This window comes from Vicugna pacos, chromosome 13 (genome assembly GCF_048564905.1).
Source record: "Vicugna pacos chromosome 13, VicPac4, whole genome shotgun sequence".
Classification (NCBI taxonomy): Eukaryota; Metazoa; Chordata; class Mammalia; order Artiodactyla; family Camelidae; genus Vicugna; species Vicugna pacos.
Genome location: NC_132999.1, coordinates 63,790,425 through 63,813,086, shown reverse-complemented (window position 1 = coordinate 63,813,086; position 22,662 = coordinate 63,790,425). Strand labels below are relative to the sequence as shown.

At 59.9% G+C, this 22,662-nt stretch overlaps 2 protein-coding genes and 1 non-coding gene across 11 annotated transcripts in view; 1 reads left to right on the top strand and 2 right to left on the bottom strand.

Moving 5' to 3' along the window:
- The window catches only part of KCNAB2 (potassium voltage-gated channel subfamily A regulatory beta subunit 2), an 84,128-nt gene extending 68,342 nt beyond the window's left edge, over nt 1–15,786 (top strand). For all 5 annotated transcript variants that reach the window (XM_015238405.3, XM_006196602.4, XM_015238398.3 and 2 more), the window contains 10 exons: nt 339–383; nt 1,965–2,009; nt 3,150–3,193; nt 4,166–4,252; nt 7,981–8,066; nt 9,123–9,243; nt 9,503–9,597; nt 10,505–10,625; nt 10,994–11,082; nt 12,916–15,786. In XM_015238405.3, the coding sequence (XP_015093891.1) occupies nt 339–383; nt 1,965–2,009; nt 3,150–3,193; nt 4,166–4,252; nt 7,981–8,066; nt 9,123–9,243; nt 9,503–9,597; nt 10,505–10,625; nt 10,994–11,082; nt 12,916–13,005 (823 nt within the window). In that variant the 3' untranslated portion in view covers nt 13,006–15,786. The remainder of the gene's footprint in view (nt 1–338; nt 384–1,964; nt 2,010–3,149; nt 3,194–4,165; nt 4,253–7,980; nt 8,067–9,122; nt 9,244–9,502; nt 9,598–10,504; nt 10,626–10,993; nt 11,083–12,915) is intronic.
- On the bottom strand, nt 2,597–2,668 carry TRNAD-AUC (transfer RNA aspartic acid (anticodon AUC)). Its single transcript has one exon. It is a non-coding gene; the product is annotated as a tRNA-Asp (tRNA).
- Nucleotides 15,787–19,570: 3,784 nt separating the features above from the next.
- Nucleotides 19,571–22,662, bottom strand: part of CHD5 (chromodomain helicase DNA binding protein 5) — a 56,885-nt gene continuing 53,793 nt past the window's right edge. For 3 of the 5 annotated variants that reach the window (XM_072975526.1, XM_072975529.1, XM_072975531.1), the window contains exons 38-42: nt 22,402–22,597; nt 21,044–21,207; nt 20,812–20,926; nt 20,657–20,710; nt 19,571–19,899 (exon numbers count right to left, since the gene is read on the bottom strand). In XM_072975526.1, the coding sequence (XP_072831627.1) occupies nt 20,703–20,710; nt 20,812–20,926; nt 21,044–21,207; nt 22,402–22,597 (483 nt within the window). In that variant the 3' untranslated portion in view covers nt 19,571–19,899; nt 20,657–20,702. The remainder of the gene's footprint in view (nt 19,900–20,656; nt 20,711–20,811; nt 20,927–21,043; nt 21,208–22,401; nt 22,598–22,662) is intronic. The other 2 variants (XM_072975527.1, XM_072975528.1) reach the window with 2 other exon arrangements.

The window sequence follows — 22,662 nt, the reverse complement described above, 5'->3', positions numbered from 1 at the left end:
CTAGCCAGGGAAACGGGATGCTGCTGGCCTTGCCAAGCGGGACATGGGCTCCTTCCCTGTCTGCAGGCGCTGGAGCGGCGCTGGAGCGGCGCTGCTGAGGAGGGCACCTGCCGGGGCTCCTGCCCACAGCCCCCTCCACGGGGGAGTACCACGGCCGCTCCCAGGCGCTCTCCTCTCTGAGATGGGCTGCCCGAGCCTAGATGGGCATTAACAGCCCGGCTCCCTGGCCCCAGTGGCATTTTCACAGAGGGGACTGTGGCCCGTCATCACGGTGGGGCGAGGTTTGGTGTTTCTGTTTGCTGCAGTGATGGAATCCCCTGTCTCTGTCTTTTATGCAGGGCGGAAGTGGTCTTAGGAAACATCATCAAGAAGAAAGGGTGGAGGTAATCAGTCTGCTCTCTCTGGGGTCCGTCCCCAGGGCGCACGCACAGGAAAGAGCCTGGAGAAGGATGGTGGGAGGGGAGAGGCAGACCACTGCGGGGTCCCAGGTGAGGTGTCCAGGCCGCCCCGGGGGGAGCACTGGCTTGGGGCGCGAGGCTCTTCCTTCCTGAGTTCCAGAGGAGCGCCCAGGGTGGGCCTCAGCTCCCTGAGCAGCCAGCCTGGCAGTTCCAGAGTTCTTCTTGCTGGAAAAGGGAGAATGTCCCAGGATGGAGGTAGCCCTATGCTTCCTCTGGTAGGGGGGGACCAGTGTTCACACCGTGGATGTCCCCCCGACCAGGGAGCCAAGGCCTGGGCCGTGGGAGCCGTGGGGGGGCCTCCTCCCTCACCCCCTGTTAGCTTCACATCTGGTGTCAAGCAGTTTCTGCCCTCCTGCGCTCAGGCCAGGCTGAGCACTTGACTGCACTAGGGGGCCCTCGTGGCCTGTGTGTCTTCATTTGCAGCCACGTCAGAAGTGGTTGTAAGGCTGGCCCTCCCCTAGTGCACCCCACTCGGAGAATCCCCCCAACCCCCAGGCCTGGATGACAGAAACCCCGCCTCTTGCCCCGCCCAGGTTATTTCTTCTCAGTTCTAACTGATTCCAAAATACATCCCTCCACACTCTGTAATTAAAGAAAACAATACTATTAGCCAGTCCCCTGATCATGTCTTAAGTGAGCACACAAGGAGCTCATCCCACCTGCCCGGGGGTGACACTGGCAGCTGCCAGAGCTGCTGGCTTTGAGTAGCTGTTTCCTGAGCAGTCCTCCCCCCACCTCCCACGGGAGGAAAGCACAACCACAGGGGACATTGTCACCCCTCCCTTGGGAATGGTCATGGGCAAGTGTTGGCCGGGGGGGCCACCGTTACCCCCGCACACCTGTCCCTCCAGGACAGTCACAGCTGTCGGCATTGCCTCTTGCGGATTTGCAGCAGGAGACCTGAGACCATCCCTAGGGCTTTCAGCCTCCCGAGCCCAAACTCCCACAGGCATCACCATGCCTGCCTCCCTGGTCTTCCCCACCCGACCTCTCCCCTACTCCGTGGCTGTCCCACACACGGCTTTTCTGAAACACTGTGTTGGCCTGTAGGGGAAGAGCCGGACTGTGTGGCCCCCTTACCTCCCTCCATCCTCACCAGAGCCCTCCATCCACCTGCCGGCCCCCTGTTGACCCCCTCAGAGTCCACAGCGCGGAGGCCTTCTATTCCCTGAGCCGCGTCCCCCCTTCTCTGGGCTCCAGACTCTGGTCAGGCTAGACTTCATCTCGGTCCAACCCCCCTGCCCAATTTACAGCTAACGGTTAGTTAGTTGCATCCACACAGTTACTTAGTTACATCTGTGGGTTGTCCCAGCTGGATGGGGAGCCCCAGGACCCTTGGCTGGGCACCCCCCAAACATTGAAAGGGGAAGTGCCCCCTCTCACACCCCATGCTCCCAGGTGAGAAGGCTTTCGGGACCCCTGTGTGAGAGCTGAGGTCAGTGAGGAGGGTTGGGGATGGAGAACCCCAGGGTCACAGCCAGTAATGCCTCGTCTCTTCCCTTCCAGACGCTCCAGCCTCGTCATCACCACCAAGATCTTCTGGGGAGGAAAGTAGGTGCAGCCTGCAGGCGATGCCCTGGGCTGGGGGTCGGGTCTGTGGAGACCCCTGATCCAGGAGGCCCCTGGGGGTGGGGAGGGGCAGTCCTCCTGGACAAGCAGGGGGCACGGGGTCTGTGCTGGGCTCGCCGGCCTCAGGAGCCTCCTGGAGGGCAGAGCCTGGGCGGTGCAGTTCCCTGTGCCTGCTGCTGGGTGTGGCCGGGCTTGGGGGTGGCGGGGGCTGGCGTTTGTGCGGCCGTCTGCCCTGACTCAGACCCATCCATATCAGGGGATGTCGGGTTCCAGAAAAGCAGCTTTGACTGAGTTGCCTTTTATTCAAACCTTGTTTTATTGTTTTTACCTTTGTGAGTTTTTTTTTCTTATTACAAAGGTAACATCCTAAAAATTCTGAAGAACATAGGAAATTCATGAACTGTCCTAATCACTCCACTCTTCCCTGGGCTGCAGACCACCCTTGCCGTCCTCCAGGGGTCTGGCCCCATGTTCTCGGTGGGGCTGGACAAAATCAGCCTCATAGGAATTATAAATATGATTCATTTGGCGGGGGTAATTAGATTTATTTATTTACTTATTTATTTTAATGGAGGGACTGGGGATTGAACCCAGGACCTCATGCATGATAGACACACACTTTACCACTGGGCTATCCCTCCCCCATCCCCGACTCACTTTTTAAAAATATCTTATTTATTTATTATTGTATTATTTAATTATTTTACTTTAGCTGGGAGGGGAGGTAACTAGGTTTGTTTATTTTAAGAGGAGGCACTGGGGATTGAACCCAGGACCCTGTGCATGCTAAGCATGTGCTCTACCACTTGAGCTATGCCCTCCCCTCCCCACTATTAATTTTTAATTAAAAAAAAAAACCCAAGCCAAACAAAAAGGCATACAGGAACACAGAAACCTCCCTCCGCCACTGCCGCCCCCAGCCCCCAGGGCGGCCAGGGGAGCGGCTCAGCTCGACCAGGGCTTCTCCATGAGCAAATGTGCGGAGCCTGGTGGTTTCACCCACAAAGCAGAATCAGACCACACGCAGAAGGCACTGACCTGCTTTTTCCACCTCACATTGCATCATAAACATCTTCCCCCACACCACTTGCAACATCACGCACGCTGTCGCCTGTTTTTCAGAGCGGAGACCGAGAGAGGCCTTTCCAGGAAGCACATAATAGAAGGTGAGGGAGCTCTGGCTCCACACGGCCCCCTACACCTACAGCATCCTCCCAGGGCCGGGAAAGTGAAGACAGCGCAGCGTCCCACCTCACCAGTGATACAGGCCTCCGAGCCTGGGGACACACCCCAGCCCACAGGGCTAGGCCCTACGTGGCATGAGGGAGGGGGCAGGGGTGTAGGTGGCGGGCCTGTGTTGCTCTGGGGTGGGCAGTGTTGTCCCCAGGAAGACACAGACAGATCTGGGTTTCAATCCACGCTGGGCCCCATACCTACAGGGTGACCTTGAGCAGGGGACATCACATCCCCAGGCCTCTGTGGCAGCATCTGTAGAATGGGCGTGGCCCGAGTGCCCACCTCGGGGTCACTGGGAATCCAGAAGGACCAGGCCAGGGTGCGTGGGGGAGGCAGCCTGGGCCTCGGCACACAGGAGCGCCAGGGCGGGGCCTAGGAAGTCTCGCTTATCCTATATTTTTATTTTCTCTATGCTTTTCTCCCCACATTCATTTTTGTCAAGGTAATGGTCCCTCCATTAAAAATCACACAATCAGGAGGCCTCGCTGCATACCCCGCCCGCCCCCCGCCCCAGCACTCGGCTCTGCCACTCTGCTCTGAGCCGATGCCAAGCACCTGTGCATTTCAGGTGCCGCCGGCCTTTGGAGCTGCAGATGATAAATGCAGCTCTCTTCCCTGTCTGATGGCCCAGCCCTCCCAGTAACCACACGGGCCGCTCGAGGAGGGGTCCCCTCCCTTCAGTCGCAGGACACTGGGCCTGTGGACCTCACCCACCCTCTTCGGGCTGTGCCCCCTCTTCTATCGTGGCTTTTCTCGACCTCGGTGGCACCTGCCCACGTGTGCCCTGCCTTCCCACAGCTCCCAGTCGTGTCTTTCGTCTCTTGCTCCCTGAGCCGCACACGTAGGTGAGGACCAGGAGTGTCTGTGAAGATAGTCACGGTCCCTCTCGACGCCTCCCCCAGGTCTGAAAGCCTCCCTGGAGCGGCTGCAGTTGGAGTACGTGGACGTGGTGTTTGCCAACCGCCCGGACCCCAACACTCCCATGGAAGGTATGTTCTCTCCAGAAGCACCAGCTGGCTGGGCATCGCTATTCCAAAGGACAGAAGGCTCTGCGCCTGGGGCTCTGCTGGCTACGGGGCAGGGGTGGGGAGGTGGTGGGGTGTGGGAGGCCTTCCCGGTGGAGGTGGGGGTGGGCAGGGGCGGGCCTGAGCTCAGCCTCCGGTCTGATCTTCCCCACCCAGCGTGCCCTGGCACCTCCAGGCTGAGTGCCCTCCATGCTCTGGGTCCGCCTCCCCCACCCCCACCCCCGACCCCGGGGTTGGAACCGCTGGCAGTGTTACCCCAACGAAGTCACCGTATGATGACTGTTTGCAACTGCTGCATCTTTTTCAATTCTTTAAATCAGTTCCACATTCTACTAGGAGGTTTTAGGGGCTTTTTGCTCTGGGGAATAAGCTGTTACTTAGAGAAGGGGGAAGAAAGTGCGATGCTTTGGAAAATGGTTTTGGTTTCTCGGGCGCTCATTTGTTCTGACTCCTGCGATCTCAGCCCCTCCCATCTCCTCCAACTTCCTGCTTCCGCCATCTTCTCATTTGTGCTTTGCTGCTCCAGGGACTTGGAAAATTAAGTTGTGTTCAAGTTACTTTTTCTTCATTTGTTTCTATATATGTACACCACGTACCTGAGCGTGTGTGTATATATATGTGTGTGAGTGTGCGTGTGCGTGGGAGGGTGCTTTGTACAACTATTCTGTGAAAAGTGATTTGAGCCTCCATCCCCGCACCCCGTGATGGACCGCGCCCCTCAGCGTTCCCACAGCTGTGAACTCTGGTCTCTCAATCTTTCTTTTATCACCAGGGGATCCATTTAGTTCCTCCAAGTCAAGGACATTCATCATAGAAGGTACACAGTATTGACCTCTGTGTCCAAGCTGCATTTTATGAGACAGTGCTTTTATTTACACGACTCTCTTCCCCCACCCCCATGACAAACTTCTCCATAAAATGCACAGAGGAGAAATAAGTGCCCTATGGGAACATCTTGCAAGTGAAGAAAAGCAAAGGGGCATGCAGCCCCGCTGCCCCCAGGCCACGCTGTCACCTCATCCCTCCCACGCCCCCATGCATGCACCCCCCCGCCGTACCTGCCCCGCCTTGCATTGCCATGATCCGTGATCCTTGGGGTCCTCGGTCTGCCAGGGGCCCCCTCTTGATTTGGGGATGCTGTGATCAGCGCCTGAAACCTTGACCCCGGATGGTCTGGGAGTGGGCAGGGGAGACCAGGATCCCACAGGAGCAATCATATCAGGGACCCCAGATCACTGGGGAACAGGTTTTATCTTCTCCACAGTCCACACTGGCTAAGCCCCAGCCTTAACCAAAAGCAAAAACACCAGCCACAAGCCACCCCAGTCCCCACGAGGCCTGGGCCCCCTCCCCGCCCCGTCCCTCTCACTCCTTGCCAAGGAGCCGGCACTCTCCATTGAAATGCAATCATTTTCCTCCTTGAAGATTCCCTACCTGAGCTGCGGAAACTCTGAGACCCCTAGACCTGGGGCAGCCTCTGGCCATGCAGCGGTCTCAGCCCCACCCCAAACTAAGGACCCCGGGACCACCTCCCACCAAGGGCAGGCCTCGGTCTCCCTGGGAAATGGGCTGTGTTCCCAATGGAAGGGAACTGCCTGCCAATTGGCACTGCCACCTGACCCTTCCTATGTATTATTTGTGACATGGCAGGAGATGCCAGGGGTTTTGGCAGCAGCTGGAAGGATTGGGTCCTCCTTCTTCTGTTCAACTGCATTAAATATTGAGGTGAAGGACAGCTGTCCCTAATTGTCCGTTTCTGGGGCCACTGACAGCAGGCTTGCACAGAAGCACAAGGAAGGTGCTCCTGTGTGTGGGCTCCGTGCCCAGCCTGCCGCTGCCTGGGACCCTCGAGGAGCCCAGAAGGCTCTGCCCAGGACCCCTTCCCTCTCAGACCAGCTGCAGGCTCTCACAGGCTCCTGCCCTGTTGGCCGTGGTCCCCAGGCTCCCGCTGGACTCCCCTCTTTGCATGGAAGGGGAGTCAGGAGAGAGCTGTGCACGGGGAGCCAGGCTGGCGCACGGTGGTGTCCCCTGCTTCCCCCTCCGGCACGTGGCCCTAAGCCTTGGCTGAAAAGAACTGGGCAGTTACTCTGCATGGTCACAGGCTCCCCCAAGAGTGTTTCTCAAGAACCCGATGAGGACACCCAGGCTGGGAGCCTGGGCTCGGGGTGCATATGTGGGCAGATTCCTTCCCGGGACCCTCCACCTTCCAACCAGGCGCTGCTCCTCTTCCCTGCCAGTGGTGCTGGCAGTTAAAGGGGGGCCCTGGTAGGGGAGGAAGCAGGGGTGGGGCTTCCCTGCCAGCCCCACTCCCTGGGGTGCGCAGAGAGGAGCCCAGTCCCTGACCTTGGAAGGAAGAAAAAAGTAGGGCGTGGCCACAGGCCTGGAAGCTGAGATGTGATTTTTCAGGGGTCCTGGGTGAGGCCACCAAGACCACCACCCTGGAAGCCCCACCCACCTTATCTTTCTCCTGAAAGAGGGGGCCTCAGAGAGAGAGGCACAGGGACCCACGAGGGTGGGAGGGAACACCCCAAAACAGAGGTGCTGCTCTCTGCCAGGGTTCCCACGGCCTGGGCCATTCCCAGGCGGAGTTCTCGGAACCGCCCCGCATCCTCCTTCTCTCCTTCTGCCATTTTCAGGGACCTCAGCTCCCCCGTGTCAGTGGCCACTTCAGGGGGAGATGAGGACTTTCAATGGGGCGAAGTTTGTTTTTAGAAACACTTGTTCTTCAACTGAACTGTAGCCTCGGGCAGTCAAACTGGCAAGCACCGTATGGGACGTGTGAGAAATCCGATGGGTAGGCCGTCACCCTGCCAAGCTAAGAGACATTTGAGGTTTTAAAATTTGAAGCCAAGTTCCATGTGAAAAAAACACAATATCCCCATGGGGCTGAACCAGCCTAGGGGGTCAGGTATAACTGGCAGGTTTTTTTTTTTTTCCTCGAAATTTGGGTATGAGGAAGCAGCTATCCCAGTGTAGATGTGGAGAAGATCCCTTGCAGGATACAGGGCTGGTTTAAGAAGCCGGGGTGGGGTCCAGACGGGGCTTTCCACGTCTACTTCAGGCTGTCCTGGACATGAGGGCGCTCCACCCTGCAGCCCCCGCCCTCTGGGACCACCCGGGGCCCCACACTCTGGGGTTTGTCCCGACAGACGCTGTCATCAGCTCTCCATTCAGTTCTCCAGATCCCAGCTAAAGTAGGAAACTAGAAATGAGCAAAAACTGTGTTTACGTCCTGTTGCCGACTATCAATCTGATCACAACGTTAATCCGTTCACCTGGTTCTCCCTAAGGGGATCAGGGGCCCTGATTCTTTCCCGGACTAAAGAACCGCCCCCCATTCCACAGTCTGGAGCCCCATTCTTTGATGTCCCCTCTCCTCCATCCCTCTAATCTGCCATAGGAACGTCTCCATCCATCCGTAACTCCGCTTTGCAAAGATTCAGGAAGACCTGTAACTGTCTGGGGACATTGTTTTCAAGACCCAGTTCTCGGATTGCAGCTCACTTTTTCCTGTTGTCCCAGAAAACCCCTGCCACCCCCAACTCAAGCCAGGAAGTACACTGCTTGCAAGCCTTCTTGGCAGCACCCTTTCCCTCCTCCTGGCGCCCGCCTGTATTTGCAGACTGTCCCCAGGCCGGGCCCCGTGCCACTAGCTGCCCCCCCACCTGCAGTTTCCCCTTCTCTCGTGACAGAGACCGTGCGCGCCATGACCCACGTCATCAACCAGGGGATGGCCATGTACTGGGGCACATCACGCTGGAGCTCCATGGAGATTATGGTACAGTGACCTTGGTGTGCGTGTGACCTCAGTGTGTGCCCTCAGGCTGAGCTCCCGGCCCCACTCTGTGGATGAAGATGAGTCTCCCCAGGACCAGCTCTCAGGCTGAGCCCCTCACTCCAGCCTCCAGACCTCCTCCTGGCCTCAGCCCTACCTGTGCCCCACCTCCCAGAACTTCCCAAATCCTGGCATCCCTGGGAGGGTGTTTCTCCTCCAGTGAGTCCCGGATTTCTGGTTCATAAAGAAAAAAAAAAATTAAGCAGGATTTTCATTTCAAATTAAACATAACTCTAAAAGCCTGTGGTAACGAATCCGCCTTTGGCACGCGTGGCATCAAGGGTCATTGGTATTTTTCTGAAGCTGCCGGGAGCCAGCACCGAGCTCACCGAGGTGTCAGCATCTCATCCCCACTCTACAGATGGGGAAGCTGAATCTCAAACTAAAGAGGAAAGGGCCTCCTTCTCGGGCTGGCAAATGGGCTTTCCTGGGAGGCTGTCATCAGCCCTGGCTCACGCCCATTCGGTCTGCAGTTGGAGGCCTTGAGCTCCAAGTCCCAGAAGTAGGCTGATGCCACCCACTCTCCCCTCCTGACCTAGCGTTTTCTGCCACTGCCATCACCACTGGGTCCAGGCCCTGTAGTGACAATCTTGATAAAAGCAGTAACAGCAGCAGGCAGACACTGTCCCGAGGGCTGATAACACCGTTGGTTCTTTTGACCATCATGACAGATGGGAAACCGAGGCACAGGGGGGTGAGCCACTTGCCCAAGCCTGCCCAGCCAGTAAGTGCCAGAACCCAAGCCTCACCACTGAGTTGTCCTTTCCCCCAAGTCCCTTCAGCATTGGGGTCCCACAACTCACCCGCTTGTCCTGATTCATGGAGGGCGGGGGCCCAGAAGGCTCCCAGGAAAGCTGTGAGGAGGGGGGAGGGGCAGGCGGGCCAGGCCGTTCAGGCTGTTTCCTGGGGTGGCCCTTGTGTCTTCTCCCTGCTGCCCGGGAGGTCCCCCACACCCGCGGACGGGCAGGGACCATCCGTGACCCGTCTTTGCTCCCACAGGAGGCCTATTCCGTGGCCCGGCAGTTCAACCTGATCCCGCCCATCTGTGAGCAGGCAGAGTACCACATGTTCCAGCGCGAGAAGGTGGAGGTGCAGCTGCCCGAGCTCTTCCACAAGATAGGTGGGCTTCCCCGGCCCGGCCCCGCCCTCCCCCGCTCCGGCTCCGCCCCCTCTCGCTCCGCCCCTCTCCTCTTCTCCCTCGCTACCCACCTCCCCGGCCCACCCCCCACCCCACTCCGCGCCGTCCTCAGTCTCCCCACGCACAGCCTCTCTACCCCTTCCTCTGCCCTGCCCCGCCCTGCCCGCTCTGTGCAGCCCCTCCCCCCTCCCCGCCCTTCCTCGGGCCCTGGACTTGACCTCGCTTGGCTTTCCTCTCCCAGGAGTGGGCGCCATGACCTGGTCCCCTCTAGCCTGCGGCATCGTTTCTGGGAAGTACGACAGTGGCATCCCGCCCTACTCCAGAGCCTCCTTGAAGGTAAAGGAGCGGCGGGCAGCGGGGGGGAGGGGGAGGGGAGGGTGGGGGCAGGAGGGAACAGGCACTTTGGAGGGAGGGGGTTTGGGGCAGATGCCTTGGTGCTGAGCAGGGCTTCCCCGAGCCGCTGTCTGCCAGGGTTCTTGGCCTGGGAGCTTGAAGCCCCAGCTCCCAGCTGGCCTGACCCCGCATCTACAAAGGCTCCCCACCTGTGCGACACCCCACAGGTGAAGAAACCCCACTCCTCCGCCCCCCTGCCCTCCACCCAGGTTCGACAGGCACAACCTGGGCTGGGTCCAGGTGTGCCATTTGGGATGCCACCCCCTGTGGACAACCCCACCACACACTCTCTGGCCCATCACTGGCCTGAGAGCTGCAGAGTTTCTTCAGTGTCACTCAGAGGTGATGCCCTGGGACTAGTCCCCCCACACACATGCACCTCAGGAGTGGGGAGTCAGGATGGTCTGCAGACTGCAGGGTTTGGGGGACAAGAAGCAGGCAGAGAAAGGCCTAACCAGGCCCAGGACAGAGCCAACACTGGGGCCCCAGCCCCAGGTTCGAGGGCAGGATGGCCTACCCCAGCTTCTCCTCCCCAACCCACAGCACGCTTCCCAGGGGACTCCCTGGCCTTGCTATGGGCAACACCTCCCTGGCCGCCCAGCCTCCTGGGAGGTGGAAGGTTAGCTTGTCCACTTCCTTGTCCTGGCTCAGGGACCCAGCCTCAGCTCCCCCGAAGACCACAGGCTTCTATCCTTCCAGGTGCCCAGGCCTGGCCCACAGCGGGTGGCGGGACGTGGTTAGGCTGGGGTCGGGGGTGCTGCCCTAGCACAGATCATCAGCCACCTGCGTGCAGAGATCCAGGTGACCTGCCCTCACCTGTGGGCTGTGCTCTCGCCCATCCCACAACCAGGGCTACCAGTGGCTAAAGGACAAGATCCTGAGTGAAGAGGGCCGGCGCCAACAGGCCAAGCTGAAGGAACTGCAGGCCATCGCCGAGCGCCTGGGCTGCACCCTCCCCCAGCTGGCCATCGGTAACAGGGCTGGGGAGCAGAGTGGGGACCCATGTCCCGGGGGAGATGTTGGGAGTCCTCGAGTGTCTGGGCCACCCCCTCAATCAGCCAGCCGTGGGTAATGGGCTCCCACATTCATGCGGAGAGGAGGGGGAGGGTCCCTGAGCACTTGGCCATCTCTCCACCAGGGGCAGTGGGTACCAGGGTTCCCCCATCACCCACTCCAGCCCCACTTTGGACAGAGTCCCCACCCAGCAGGCCCTTCCTGGGCACTTTCAGCCCCACGACCACGAAGCTGAGTCTCTCTGGTCCAGTCAGGGGCAGGGCAGAGCCAGAGAGGGCCCTGCCGTGGGTGGGTATCCCTCACCTCTGGTCTTGCTGCCCCCTAGCCTGGTGCCTGAGGAACGAGGGGGTCAGCTCCGTGCTCCTGGGTGCTTCCAGCGCAGACCAGCTAATGGAGAACATTGGAGCAATACAGGTGCGTGGGGGCCACTGGGCACCAGCCTCCCGGGCCCTGGGCAGAGCTCAGGGTCCCAGCCAGTCAGTTGCCCAGCACGTACTTACTGAGCACCTACTACATGCCAGGCACTGTTCTAGGTGCCTGGGCTGTGTCAGTGAGTCACCGAAGACCCTGCTTTTGAAAAGCTGGCTTTCCAGCTGGAACAGACAGTAAACACTAAATGCGAGAAATAAGATTAGCACATGTGTCGGAGGGTGACGGGCACTCTGGAAAAAGAAACCTAGAGCAAAGTCAGGGGTGTCAGTGAGGGGCAGGAAGGGGGAGCCTTGGGCCCTGGTGGAAGGGAGCTGCGGGGTAGACTTGCTGAGATGGTGACATGTGAGCAAGGGCTTGAAAGAGGAGGAGTGAGCCATGCAGATACTTGGGGAAGAATGTTCCAGGCTCATGCAAAAGCACAAGGTGGACGTGAATGCAGGGGTCTGGAGCAGAGGGGCGGGAGATGAGCTCAGCATGGGGGCAGATCCCTGGGGCACTTCGGTGATGGTTGAGTGGTTGAGTGAGGTGGGAGCCGTGGAGAGATTCTGAGCAGAGGAGGGCAGGATCTGACTTAGATTTTAAATGACTCCCTCTCTCTCTGGCTGGCTGCTGAGCAGAGAAAAGACTTTGGGGAGCAGGAGAAGAAGCAGAGAGATCTGCTGGGAAGTGGTGACAGTTGAGGGGCAAGGGATGGGTAAGGTACAGGTGGAGAACTGCTTGGATCCTGGACGTTTTGGAAGGCAGAACCACAGGACTGGCTGTCAGGGTGGACTGGAGAGCGGGTCAGATGGCCCCAGGGATTTGTCACCTAGAAAGGTGGTGCTGCTGTCAGCTGAGGTTAAGAGGGCTGGAAAAAACAGTTTGGGGGTGTGGGCATCAGATATTCTGGTCCTGGAATCTGCATTTTATGCTGTCGCTGTCCTTCCCTTTGAGGGGCAAAGTGCAGACCAGGAAAGGCTTCCCTCTGCCCCAAACCTTCTGGAATACAGCAGCAGCATGGCCCCCACCTGCTTCACTGGAACCACATTCAATGAAGGTGGAATGGGCTGGGGCCAGCAGACGGCTGGAAGACTGTCCCCCTGTTACCGAACTCAGGTTTGCCTGTTCCTCACTCAAGAATCCACTACAGAGAGACAAGTGTTGGATACAAGAGAAGACAGCTTTATTGAGGAAGCCAGCAGTCCTGGGGAGAAGGTGGACTCATGTCCCAAAAAACCAACTCCCTGTTGTCCATCAGGGGCAAGAATTTTTAAAGGGCAGTTTCAGGGGTGTGTAGGCGAAGGCGGGGGCCTATGTGCGGAGTAGCACAGGTGGTTCTGACGGTCTTCTTGAAATTGGCCAGCATCATCTGGATTGCTTTAAGTACAGTTAATCATCAGTTCCAGGGTTTGTTCTCATTTCTCTGAGGCCAGTTCTTGGAATTGTGCACGATGGAGCAGCTTATGTCATGGCTACAGCTGGGTCATCATGTAGTTAACTTCTTCCACCTGGTGGGGGGCTCGGTGTCTGCAAACCAGCTGAAAGGACCTGGCTCAGAATATTATCTACAGCCTTTGAGGAGGCACTAAAGGTCCTTGACTTTGCTGCATGACTAAAGTATTATCATTTTGTCCTGTTTAACTGCTTTTCTTTGTCTTTGAATGTCCTCACCTCTCCAGTTAAATTTATTCTTTGGCTGAAGTTTTCCTACAGACATGGGGGGAGGTCTGTCCCGGGAAGGCCCCAGAGTGTCCCGCCCCAGTACACCCCGACGTGGCCCACAGGCCAGGCCAGTGCCGGTGGTGGATTTTGATTCTCTCCCATCTTTGCACACAGGTCCTTCCCAAACTGTCGTCTTCCATCATCCACGAGATTGATAGTATTTTGGGCAATAAACCCTACAGCAAAAAGGACTACAGATCCTAAGGCGCGCGGCCGTTCGCCTGGACAGTTTCCGTTTCCCTTCTAGTCTCTGTTCGCCCGCTTAAGCTATTTTGAAGCCAAGTCAAGACTGTGGTTTGCATCAAAAACACAACAAGACACCAAGACGTCATCGGGAAAAGATCTCAAACGTCGCTACCACCTGCCACCCGCTGCTTCGCAGGACCGACGCCGGATGCGTGCCGGGGCGTCGGCCTTGATTCCAGGGCGTTCGAGCGGTCCCACCCAAGCCCGCTGCCTCTGCTCACCCTCCACGAAGAAACCACCTCGTTATCTCCCAGCCACACTGCGTCTCGGAGACTCAGGTCCAGGCCAGGGCGAGACCAGCTGGGGCCTCACCTCTGCCGAGAACCCCGCCTAGTGTCAGGGAGGGGAAGAGGAAACTGGCTCTTCCCATGGCCCCTCGGCCCCGGGCTCTGGACTTGGGGCGGGCCTCCCATTGGGGTCTCCTTCAGCCTCCCTCCTGCCAAGGGCTCCAGGTCGTTTCCAGCGGGCCTGACCTCAGATTCCTCCCCCATCCCCTCCTCCACCGCCACCTGCCCCAGTGGGTCTCTGAGGGGCCTCCTGAGCTGTCCTTTGACCCCCCACCCCCACCCTTGCTGGCAGGGGCAGGGATCCAGGGGGATTCGCTCTGTTTGGGACCCACAAAAAGCTTGGGGGTCTGATTTCAAGATCATCGCCCCACTGCTTCCTCCTTGCACACAATTGTTGAGCCCCAGCGCCCAGAGTGCCCGGAGCACTCGAGTGGGGCCTGAGGATTGAGCTCCAGCCCAGGGCCCCCCAGAGCTCCACCTGCCTCCCCGCCAGGTGCTCTGTCTGCTGCCCCCCGTCCTTACCCCTGAAAGAGGTCATGCGTGCTTAGCTGGGCTGCGACTGCTGACCACACCCGGGGCGGCCGGCCTCTGCCCTGCCCTGCCCAGGGTGAGGGCCTTGAGGTCTGCAGACAGAACACACTTAGACCCATTCAGTCAGGGAGGGTCCCTGGAATTTTGTGTCCCACACCCGGGGACTGGGAGACTTGCACACACAGCAGCAGCCCCCACTGCCTAGGAAAAGACCCTGGGAGCCTCTCCCCAGAGCAGTGTCCCCTGCAAGGCCTCAGACCAGGTCGGGTGAGGCGCCCTGTCTTGGGTGCTCAGGGCTTGTTACCAAGGCAGACGGGCAGCAGTGTTACCCCCGGGACATCTCCCGACCCTACAAAGAGGGAGGGGTGGCTGGGGTGGGTCATTTCATTCCACAGCCCCCAGCCTGGAACAAGTTGGGGACAGGGAGGGAGGGCAGGACATTCAGAACCATCAGCCTCTTTGCAGCTGGCCTGGAGCTGCAGGGAGAGAGGAGGGGAGGGGGCCGCTGCCCAGAGGCCCAGCCCCCCTTGGTCCTGAGCGGCACCCCAGCCTTTGCTGGCTGTGTAGGGACCGGAGCCGGGCTCTACAGGCGCACCAGCCCACTGTGCAGGGGCAGCCCCGCACCCACACGCCCACCGCTGGGCAGACACACCTGTCCTGCTTTGCCCTTCAGAGGGGTCCTTCCCGCCCAGCCCCGGCTCAGCCGAGGCCTGGGGAACCAGCTCTGAGAAAGCCACAAGGGCGGCCGGGGGCACGTGCCTGCGCTTCTGGCCTTTGTGCTGCCCCCGGAGTCTAGAAGCTTCTCCTTCTTAGAACAGGCCCTTGGGGTCTTCCTCACCAAGTCTCCTGCAAGTTTCTCCCTGTAGGTGTAAGGAGGGGACAAGCCTATCCCCACAGAGCCCCCAGCCTGCGGCTGCTCCCCGCCATCAAGCGAGTGGGGCGTCTAGCTCCCAGGACAGGACGCTGCAACAGGGCGACCTTCACCCCAGGCCCGCCAGGTGAGGACCAGGTGCTCTGGGCCATGCTCAGGGGCCAGACCACCCGCGCCTCACTGGAGAGAGCGGCTGGGCCCCCTCCCCACTGCTGCCCGCCTCGTCCACCCACTGTTGGAAGAGGGACAAGGGCTTGCAATCGGGCCCGAGGTCAGGGCCGCCACCCCCCGACCCCATGAGCCACACCCGGGAAGGCCGAGCCCCTGCTGGCTGTATTTTTCCCGGACAGAAGGAGACAAGGGCCCCCAGCGTCGAGCTCTGCCAAGGCCGAGATGCCCAGCGCCAGGACCCGAGCAGCTTCCTGGCCACAGCCTGGTTCTGAGGTGTCCTGTTTCCTCAACACCCCCTTGCAGGGAGCTGGGGCTCTGCTCCCTGAGGGAGGGTCAGTCCCCTGACTTAGGAGGGGGCTGGAGTGGGGAAGGGGTGGAGGGGAAGTGAGCGCCTAGGAAAAAGAAGAGTTGGGCAGAGGCAGGCCCTGGAGGGCAGCGGGGGCTTGAGGACAGCCAGCCTCACCCCACCTGGTCACCTCAGAAGCCCCAGGCACCTGCCAGCCAGCCCCTCACCCTCCCCTTGAAGCAGTTTGCCCCCAGGTGTCATCTGGGCGTGCCCCACACAGGAGGGAGGCCCGGGACCAGTCTTCCTTACCAATGACCCCTGGAGCCCCCAACATCTCTCTTCCCAAATCTGACAAATTCGAGGTCCAGAGGACAACAGAGGGGCTTGCTCTGTCTTCTGCTCTCTCCAGTCATGTAAATAACGTGCTACTTTTTCTCTCCCCCCCTTTTTTTAATGACTGGTTCCTCAGCTAACTGCATCCCCTACGTAGGCAGAGATGCTATATGCCTCGCGCTTCCAAATGACACTCAGCGGAGACACAGCGCCATATTTATGGAATGACAAAATAAACCCTAGCCCATTGGGGTCTGCTCCTCTCTGCCTCTCTCCTTGGCAGGTCACTCGGTGCTTGGGGTCAGGGCTGGGCCAAGGGCTGTGTGGAGAAGGGGAGGCTGCCACCTGCAGAGACCACCAAATGGGGGCCCCGAATCCCAAGCCTGGGGCCAAGGGGAGGTTGGGAGAAATGGGCCCTGGGGGACAGGCAAAGATTGGGGACTGAGACCCCCCCATCTCTCCCAAGCGATTTGGGGATGGACATGCCCCCACCCCTGGCCACTCCCAACACATATTCTATGTGTGTCCTCTGGGGACAGAGAGGCCGGGGTCCACGGTGGCCTGCGGGCTATCTCTGGGGGCTCAGTGTTCCTCTGAGCAATGGTGTCTGTTTCAGAGTGCAGGTGGGAGGGGCGGGCACCACCCCTGAACACCCCATCTTGGGGTGCCCCCCTTCCCAGCAAGCCCCTCAGCTTCATGGGGCCAAGTCTCCTCAGGTAGGAGGTGGCTTCAAGTGACACCCTGTCCCCCACACATGCTTCCCCAGGCCCAGCCGCCACCCCTATCCCAGATCAGAGAGAAGCTGGGAAAACACTCTGATTCAATCCTTTCCCAAAGGATTTATTAAAACACAGAAAACCAAGACATACACACAGAGTACAAAGTCAAGGGAACTGTGTCAGTCACAGTCTGTCGAGCTTCCCACACGTCCTCCTGAGGACCGGACAGGCCACCACTCCCAGGGGCTCAGCCTCCACTCCAGGTCCCCGGCTGGGACCCTCCGAACTTGCCCAAGTACCCCTGGCCCTTCGCTAGCCTGGGGCTGTGTCAGGCAAGGGGCCGGCCCCTCTCAGCTGGGCCAGATGCCAGCCTGGGTGGGGGGTCTGCTCTCTCATCCACCCATGCTCCAGTGCAAAGGAGCCATGGGAGGCTCGGGCTCCCATCTCAAGATCAGGGGTTCAGGACACACACACACCCAACGGGCCCTTTCTGGGTTATCGCATCTAAAAAAATACTTTGTTTAAAAAAAATCTGAACTAAGAAAAAAATCCAAAAACACAAGCCAATGACTTTGGGCTGATGCACCACGACCTGTAAACTTCCAGAAATATAAAATGGAGTGGGAACCAGCTTCCTGGATGGGGACGGTGGTCAGCACAGGACAGATGCAGGTGCGGAGGGGGGACCCTAGGCCGTGGCCAGGCCAAGACCTCAGCCCCCACCTCCCACCCTGGCTCCTCCCTGCCACGCTGCTCTGGACACCCTCCAGAGGTCCCTGAGCCCATCCTCTACATGACAGGCCCTCAGCATCCCTGGAATTCAACACCTGGGAGCAAGGGCTTATGGATGTCCCTGGGGCAAGACTCTTGCCAGCCCTCGACCTGGGCCAGGGAGTCCCCAGAGGACCCTGGGAAGGGACCCCCAACAAGCAGGAGGGCAGGTGCCCACACCAGTCACGGGTACCAGCAGGACAGGACCATGGTCATAACTTGCAGAAAACAAAGGAGCTTCTGAAGGTGGCTTGCAGGAAGGGTCTCCTCACGGGGTTGGGGGGGCGGTCTCAGGATATGCTTCCGTGGCAGGCGTGTAAGGAGGGCCCCCCCCACTGGACACAGTCGGTCCAACCCTAACTGCCCTGGTCACCTGGGAGCCTGGCAGGTGATGCTTTCTGAGACTATGGCCCAAAGATGGTTTAACAGAAAGCCTACTCAGCACTGGTCTAAATAAAGAGGGGGCTGGAAACAAAAATGCCGGCTGGCACATTCAGGCTCCACTTGCGTGGGACGACCCTCCTTCCACCAGCAGCAAAACCTAACCCAGCCCGAAGGTGCCGAAGGCAGTAGACGCCCCACTCCCCTACGGCTGCTGCAACTTGTGGCAGGAGATAATGGATAAACCAAGAAGAAAACATTCTTAAGATCCTTTTTCCTCTCCAAAACCAGTCAACTGGAAACCCACTCCCCAGCTGTCCGCAGTTCCCCTCCCAGGCCTCCCAGGTGCTGGCCGTGGAGAGCTGAGCCTCCCTGGACCAGGCAGTGCCAGGGTCAGGCTGTCCGTGGGTGTCCGGCTCCAGCTAGCAGAGGAGAAGGACGAAGGGCAGCCTGGTGAGGCCTGGGGAGGAGCAGAGGTGGAGGGACAGAGGGAAGCTTCTGGGGGAGCAAGGGCTGGCAGGGGAGGGACCACTGCCCTTGGAATTTGGGCAGTGGAGACGCAGACCCCGGTCCTATACCAGGTACCTCCCAACCTGACACTCAGGACCTGCCACCGCGTTCCTCATGAGGCCAAACACAGGGCTGGCAGCCTGTCTGGGAGGGGAGCGTCACAGGACCCGGATCGTAGTGGGGTGGGTCGTGGCGGTCACCCTGCCCGGCCTGAGCCGAGAGCCTTTGCAGGGAGGCACTGATCGGAGGACCACGCATGTGCACATGGCACCGGACAAATCACAGGGGACAGGAATGACCCCACCCATCCTGGAGGGCGAAGTCAGCCACTGCCACACGTGTGCCCTGGACACCTGTGTGCCACTTCCAGGCTGCCCCCCACTCCTCCCACCCGCAGTGCCAGGGTCAGGCAGCCTGGAGATGGAAGGGCCTTGGGGGTCCAGCCCTCCAGGGGTTCAGGGAGAGCCATTTACAGATAAGGACATCTGGGCTCTGGGAGGGCCTGTGTCCTCAAGACATCCCCAAATCCTGGCCCCAGTCCTGGCCAGGGAGCTGAATGGAGGCCCTCCTGGCGACCCCACTCCCAGGCTCAGCTTGTCTCTCACTCAGACAGGATTCCGCCCCCAGGGCACCACCCCAGGAAGGCCCCTGCTCCAGGCTCAGAAATCCCTTCCCGGCTGAGGTTGGGCCTCAGGCCTGGCCCATTCCTCCTTTCCCCCTAACCGGGGCCATTGCAGGATACCACCAGCTGGGTAGCAGAGGGTCAGGATTCCAACAGGGCGTTCCTGGCAGGAAACAAGGCAGGAAGCTGAGGGCACTCAGGCTGGAAGGGAAGACTGGAGAGGCCACCAGGTCTAGGCCCCTGCCTCCAGGCAGAGGTCTCCCTAAGCCATCCAAGAACACAGAGCCGGCAGGGGTGGCCCTGCCCCGGGCGGCAAGAGCCCAGATCGAGGCCTCTCCAGGGGGTGTCCTCTCCAGGGACAGGAGGACAGGGATAAGCCCAGGCCCCAGGCATGGCCTGGGTTCTCTGCACCTCCAGCCAGGAGGCTGGCGGGGGTGTGTGCCTGGACACGGGTATGACGGGCCTCCCAGGGCACAGGGCAGGGCCAAGGGCTCCTGGGCCATTCAGCACTGCTGTGACGCTCCCTGCTAGGACGCTAGCCACACCCTGGCAGAGGGCAAGCCCCTTCCCGCAGTGGCCTGAGACAAAGGCTCCAGCAGCCCCTCGGCTGACACGTGCAGGCCCTTCCTCCCCTCCCAGGAGCACATGCTGCGACCTGCCATGCAGGGCAGGGGCCACAGGCCCTCTGCTGGCGATGACAGAGTCTAAGACCTGTGACAAGGCCAGGGACAGACACCTGCTGACAGAGCCGCCCCCGACGGAGAGTGCGCACCTGGCGGCCTCAGCCTTGCAGGAAATGGGTGGGCAGGCGGCCTGGCCTGACCTGGACGTCGGCCGGGCCTCTTCCCCAGGCCAGGCAGCTGCCCCCCGGTCCCGACCCACCTGGCACTGGGGGCCCCACGCAGGCAGATGGGATGGGGTGGGCGGGGGCACCCAGGGCAGGCCGCGTCCACGGGGCAGCGGCAGCGTTTCCAGGGGCTTCCCTTCCCATCTGGAGCCCGTTGGCTGAGAGAGACGCAAGTGCTGTGGGTGAAACGCCTCCACACGTCACTCAACTTTTATCAAGACAAACGTGTTCAAGTCTTCAATAGGAAAGTGCAAAAGATGTACAAAGAAATGGCATCTCCTCTAGGAAGTCGTTCTGGCAGAGGTGGCCAAAGGGCGTCCCGGGGTGGTGTGGGGGTAACACTGTATGGGACACTTGGATTAGAAGCAGGTGGCACTTCTGGGCTCAGACCCTGCCAGGCTGGGCCCCGTCCCCATGTGGTGGCATGACTTGGTTTCCCTTTCTGTCCTCGAGTGGTGTGGCTCTAGAAAGGAGGCAGCTTTTCTCTCCTGTGGGGGTCAGGTGGGGGGCCCGGCAGGCGTGGCTGCAAGAGACAGATCACAGGTGCTCAGGTCCCCGTGGGGGGCACCCCAACACCCTGGACCGCCCACCACCTGTCACAGCCAACTATGACCAGAGGGGCCCCCTAGCCGGGACCTCCCAGCAGCGAGCAACGGGCCAGCGGCCCCACCCAGAGTCCCAGGAAGGCCCTAGGAAGCAGCCCCATGAAGAGCGGTCAGTCTAGAGACCGCCCCCACCCTGAAGCAGCGGTTCTGACGGGGACAGACAGCCTGGTTGGGGCTGTCGGCCAAGTGCAGGAGGTCACAGTGGACTGGTGGTTTCTCCGGAAAAAGCCCCTCTCCTAGCCAATAACACTTAACCCACACACCCTGAGCCACCCTCCTGGTCCTGGGCAGGAGCGCAGGGGGAGACGAAAGTGATGTCCCGGGGCACCCAGCACCCAGCAGGAAACCACAGGCAGAACAGGGAGGCAGGGTTCCGGCCTGGGGGCATCGGTCCCTAACTCACTGCCATGGACACACGTGCACACCGACACACACGCACACATGTACACACAGGAGCACGCCCACGTGCACCTACCCTGCCATGTCCTGCCTCCCCAGCCCCCAGGGGAGACACACTGGCCCTGAGATGGTCCCCAGGGCAGAGGGGCGAGGCCCTCCGAGCCCCAGGAGGCAGTGGAGGCCCCGAGGCTCAGGGCCAGGAACCCAGCGCAGGGACCAGGGTCGACTCTGGCCAGGCCTGACTGGCCAAGCTGGAGAGGGGACGAGTGGCCTTACCTCTGCAGGAAACGAGCGCTGCACCAGAGGGAAGTCTCGGGGACGGCTAGATATCTGCCACAAAGACAGAAGGCTCAGCTTACCCGGGGAGCGGGGCAGGCCGGGGCCCCGCGGGCGCCCCTGCACATGCTGCCCGGAAGCAGACGGGCACCTACCGGTCACATAGGGCCCCAGGGGCATCTGGTTGTAGTTGACAATCCCTCCCGGTCCAGGGCCCCGGAAGTTGGGCCCAAAGTTGTTGTTGTACATCTGGGAGGAGCCGAAAGCGCCCTGGAGGCAAGGACTCAGGTTTAAAGGTCAAAGTCCCGCACCCGACCCCATCCCCAACCCGGGGGCACCCAGGACGTGTGTGGGGTGCTGGGGCCCAGGGCGCCGGCCGAGCCTGACCTGCTGGATGGTGGGGTCGCCGGCTCGGTTGGTCAGGCGGCTCAAGATGCTGCGCTCAGACATCTGGAGGCGGGCGGCCACCGGGGGGATGCGGGACAGCATGGAGGGCAGGCGTGTCACGTCGGCTTTCATGTCGCTCAGTAGCTCCTCCAGCTGGTTCAGGACTGGGGAGGGAGGGGGCACAGGGGAGCTAGGACGCAGCACCCAGGCTGGTGCTTACTTACAAGGGTGTGTTACTGTGTTACTGCACCCCAGGCAGTGGACACCAGGGGGCGCCCTTCACCCGGCCCTCGGGGCCAGCAAAGCAGGGATGAGTCACCTGCCACAAGAACATCTCTCCCGCCCGTGGGCTGCACAGGCGGGAGCCAGAAACTCTGACCCCACACTGGGCTTCCCTGCCAGCCCTCGGCCAGACTCCTGGCTCCCAGGGAGGGTCCACGCTCACAGGCAGAGCTGCCTCAGGAAACATCTCCCAGACAGCAGGGGCCAGAGAGTCCAGGGACTTCCGAGTGAACTTGGCCTTGGTTCGCCCCCTCCCCCTACCCAGCCTGAAAACTTCCTCAAGATTTGGTGCACGAGGGTCAAAAGCCTGAACCCCCAGAGACCTTGGGCAATGAATTACTTCACCTCCCTGAGCATCAATGTCCCCATGTTTAAAGGGGGACAAGGGCAGGGAGGGTGTAGCTCAGTGGTAGAGCGTGTTCTTAGCAGGCACGAGGTCCTGGGTTCAAGCCCCAGTCCTCCATTAAATAAATAAATAAATAAACCTAATTACCTTCCCCTCCCAAAAAAATTTTAAAAAGAAAGAAATGAGGAAAAAAGAATTAATAAATTCACTTAAAAAATGAAATGGGATGAGAAACCTCACCACTTAAAGATATTACAAGGATTAAAGAGAGAAAGTGTTTAAAGCCCATTGTCCGGGGAGGGCATACCTCAGTGGTAGAACCCAGGCTTAGCACGCACAAGGTCCCAGGTTCAACCCCCAGTACCTCCTCTAAAAATAAGTAAATGAGTAAACCTCATTACCTCCCCCCTCAAAAAAATAAAAACAATTAAAAAATAATAATGCACATTGTCAGGCTCAATAAACAAGCTTTTACAACTGAAGAGCCTTCTCTGTCACTAACCCCCTACCCAGGGCCTGCCCAGAGCAGACCTTCAGAAACAGGCCTGAGGAGCCAGGGCCTCACTTTCCCCACAGGTAAGAAAGAGCAGGGCCTGGATGGTCCACCTGGCCAGGAGGCTGTGCCCTCTGGGCTGGTGTGCTGTCCCCAGCACCAAGCCCCCATCTACGGCCAGGGATCCCCAGGCAGGAGGAAGGCAGGCTGGGGCCTTCGGGGAGCGTGCTTGCTCACCCTTGTGCAGGACGGCGTTGGCGGGCTTGTTCCCAGCAAGAGACTCCTTGGACAGGTGCTGGTGGCTCTCGGCAAGGCACTCCACCTCGGCCAGGCGGGCGTTGAGGGCCATGGCGGGGTGGTTAGGGTCCTGGGTCATGTTGAGGTACGCGGCCCTCCGGAGCTGCTCCTCAATGACCAGTGCCTGCTCCAGCAGCTGCAGGCGGAGGAGAGAGGGATGGCGCACGGGCCTGGCCCGCTCCTCCCGCAGCCTCCCCCACA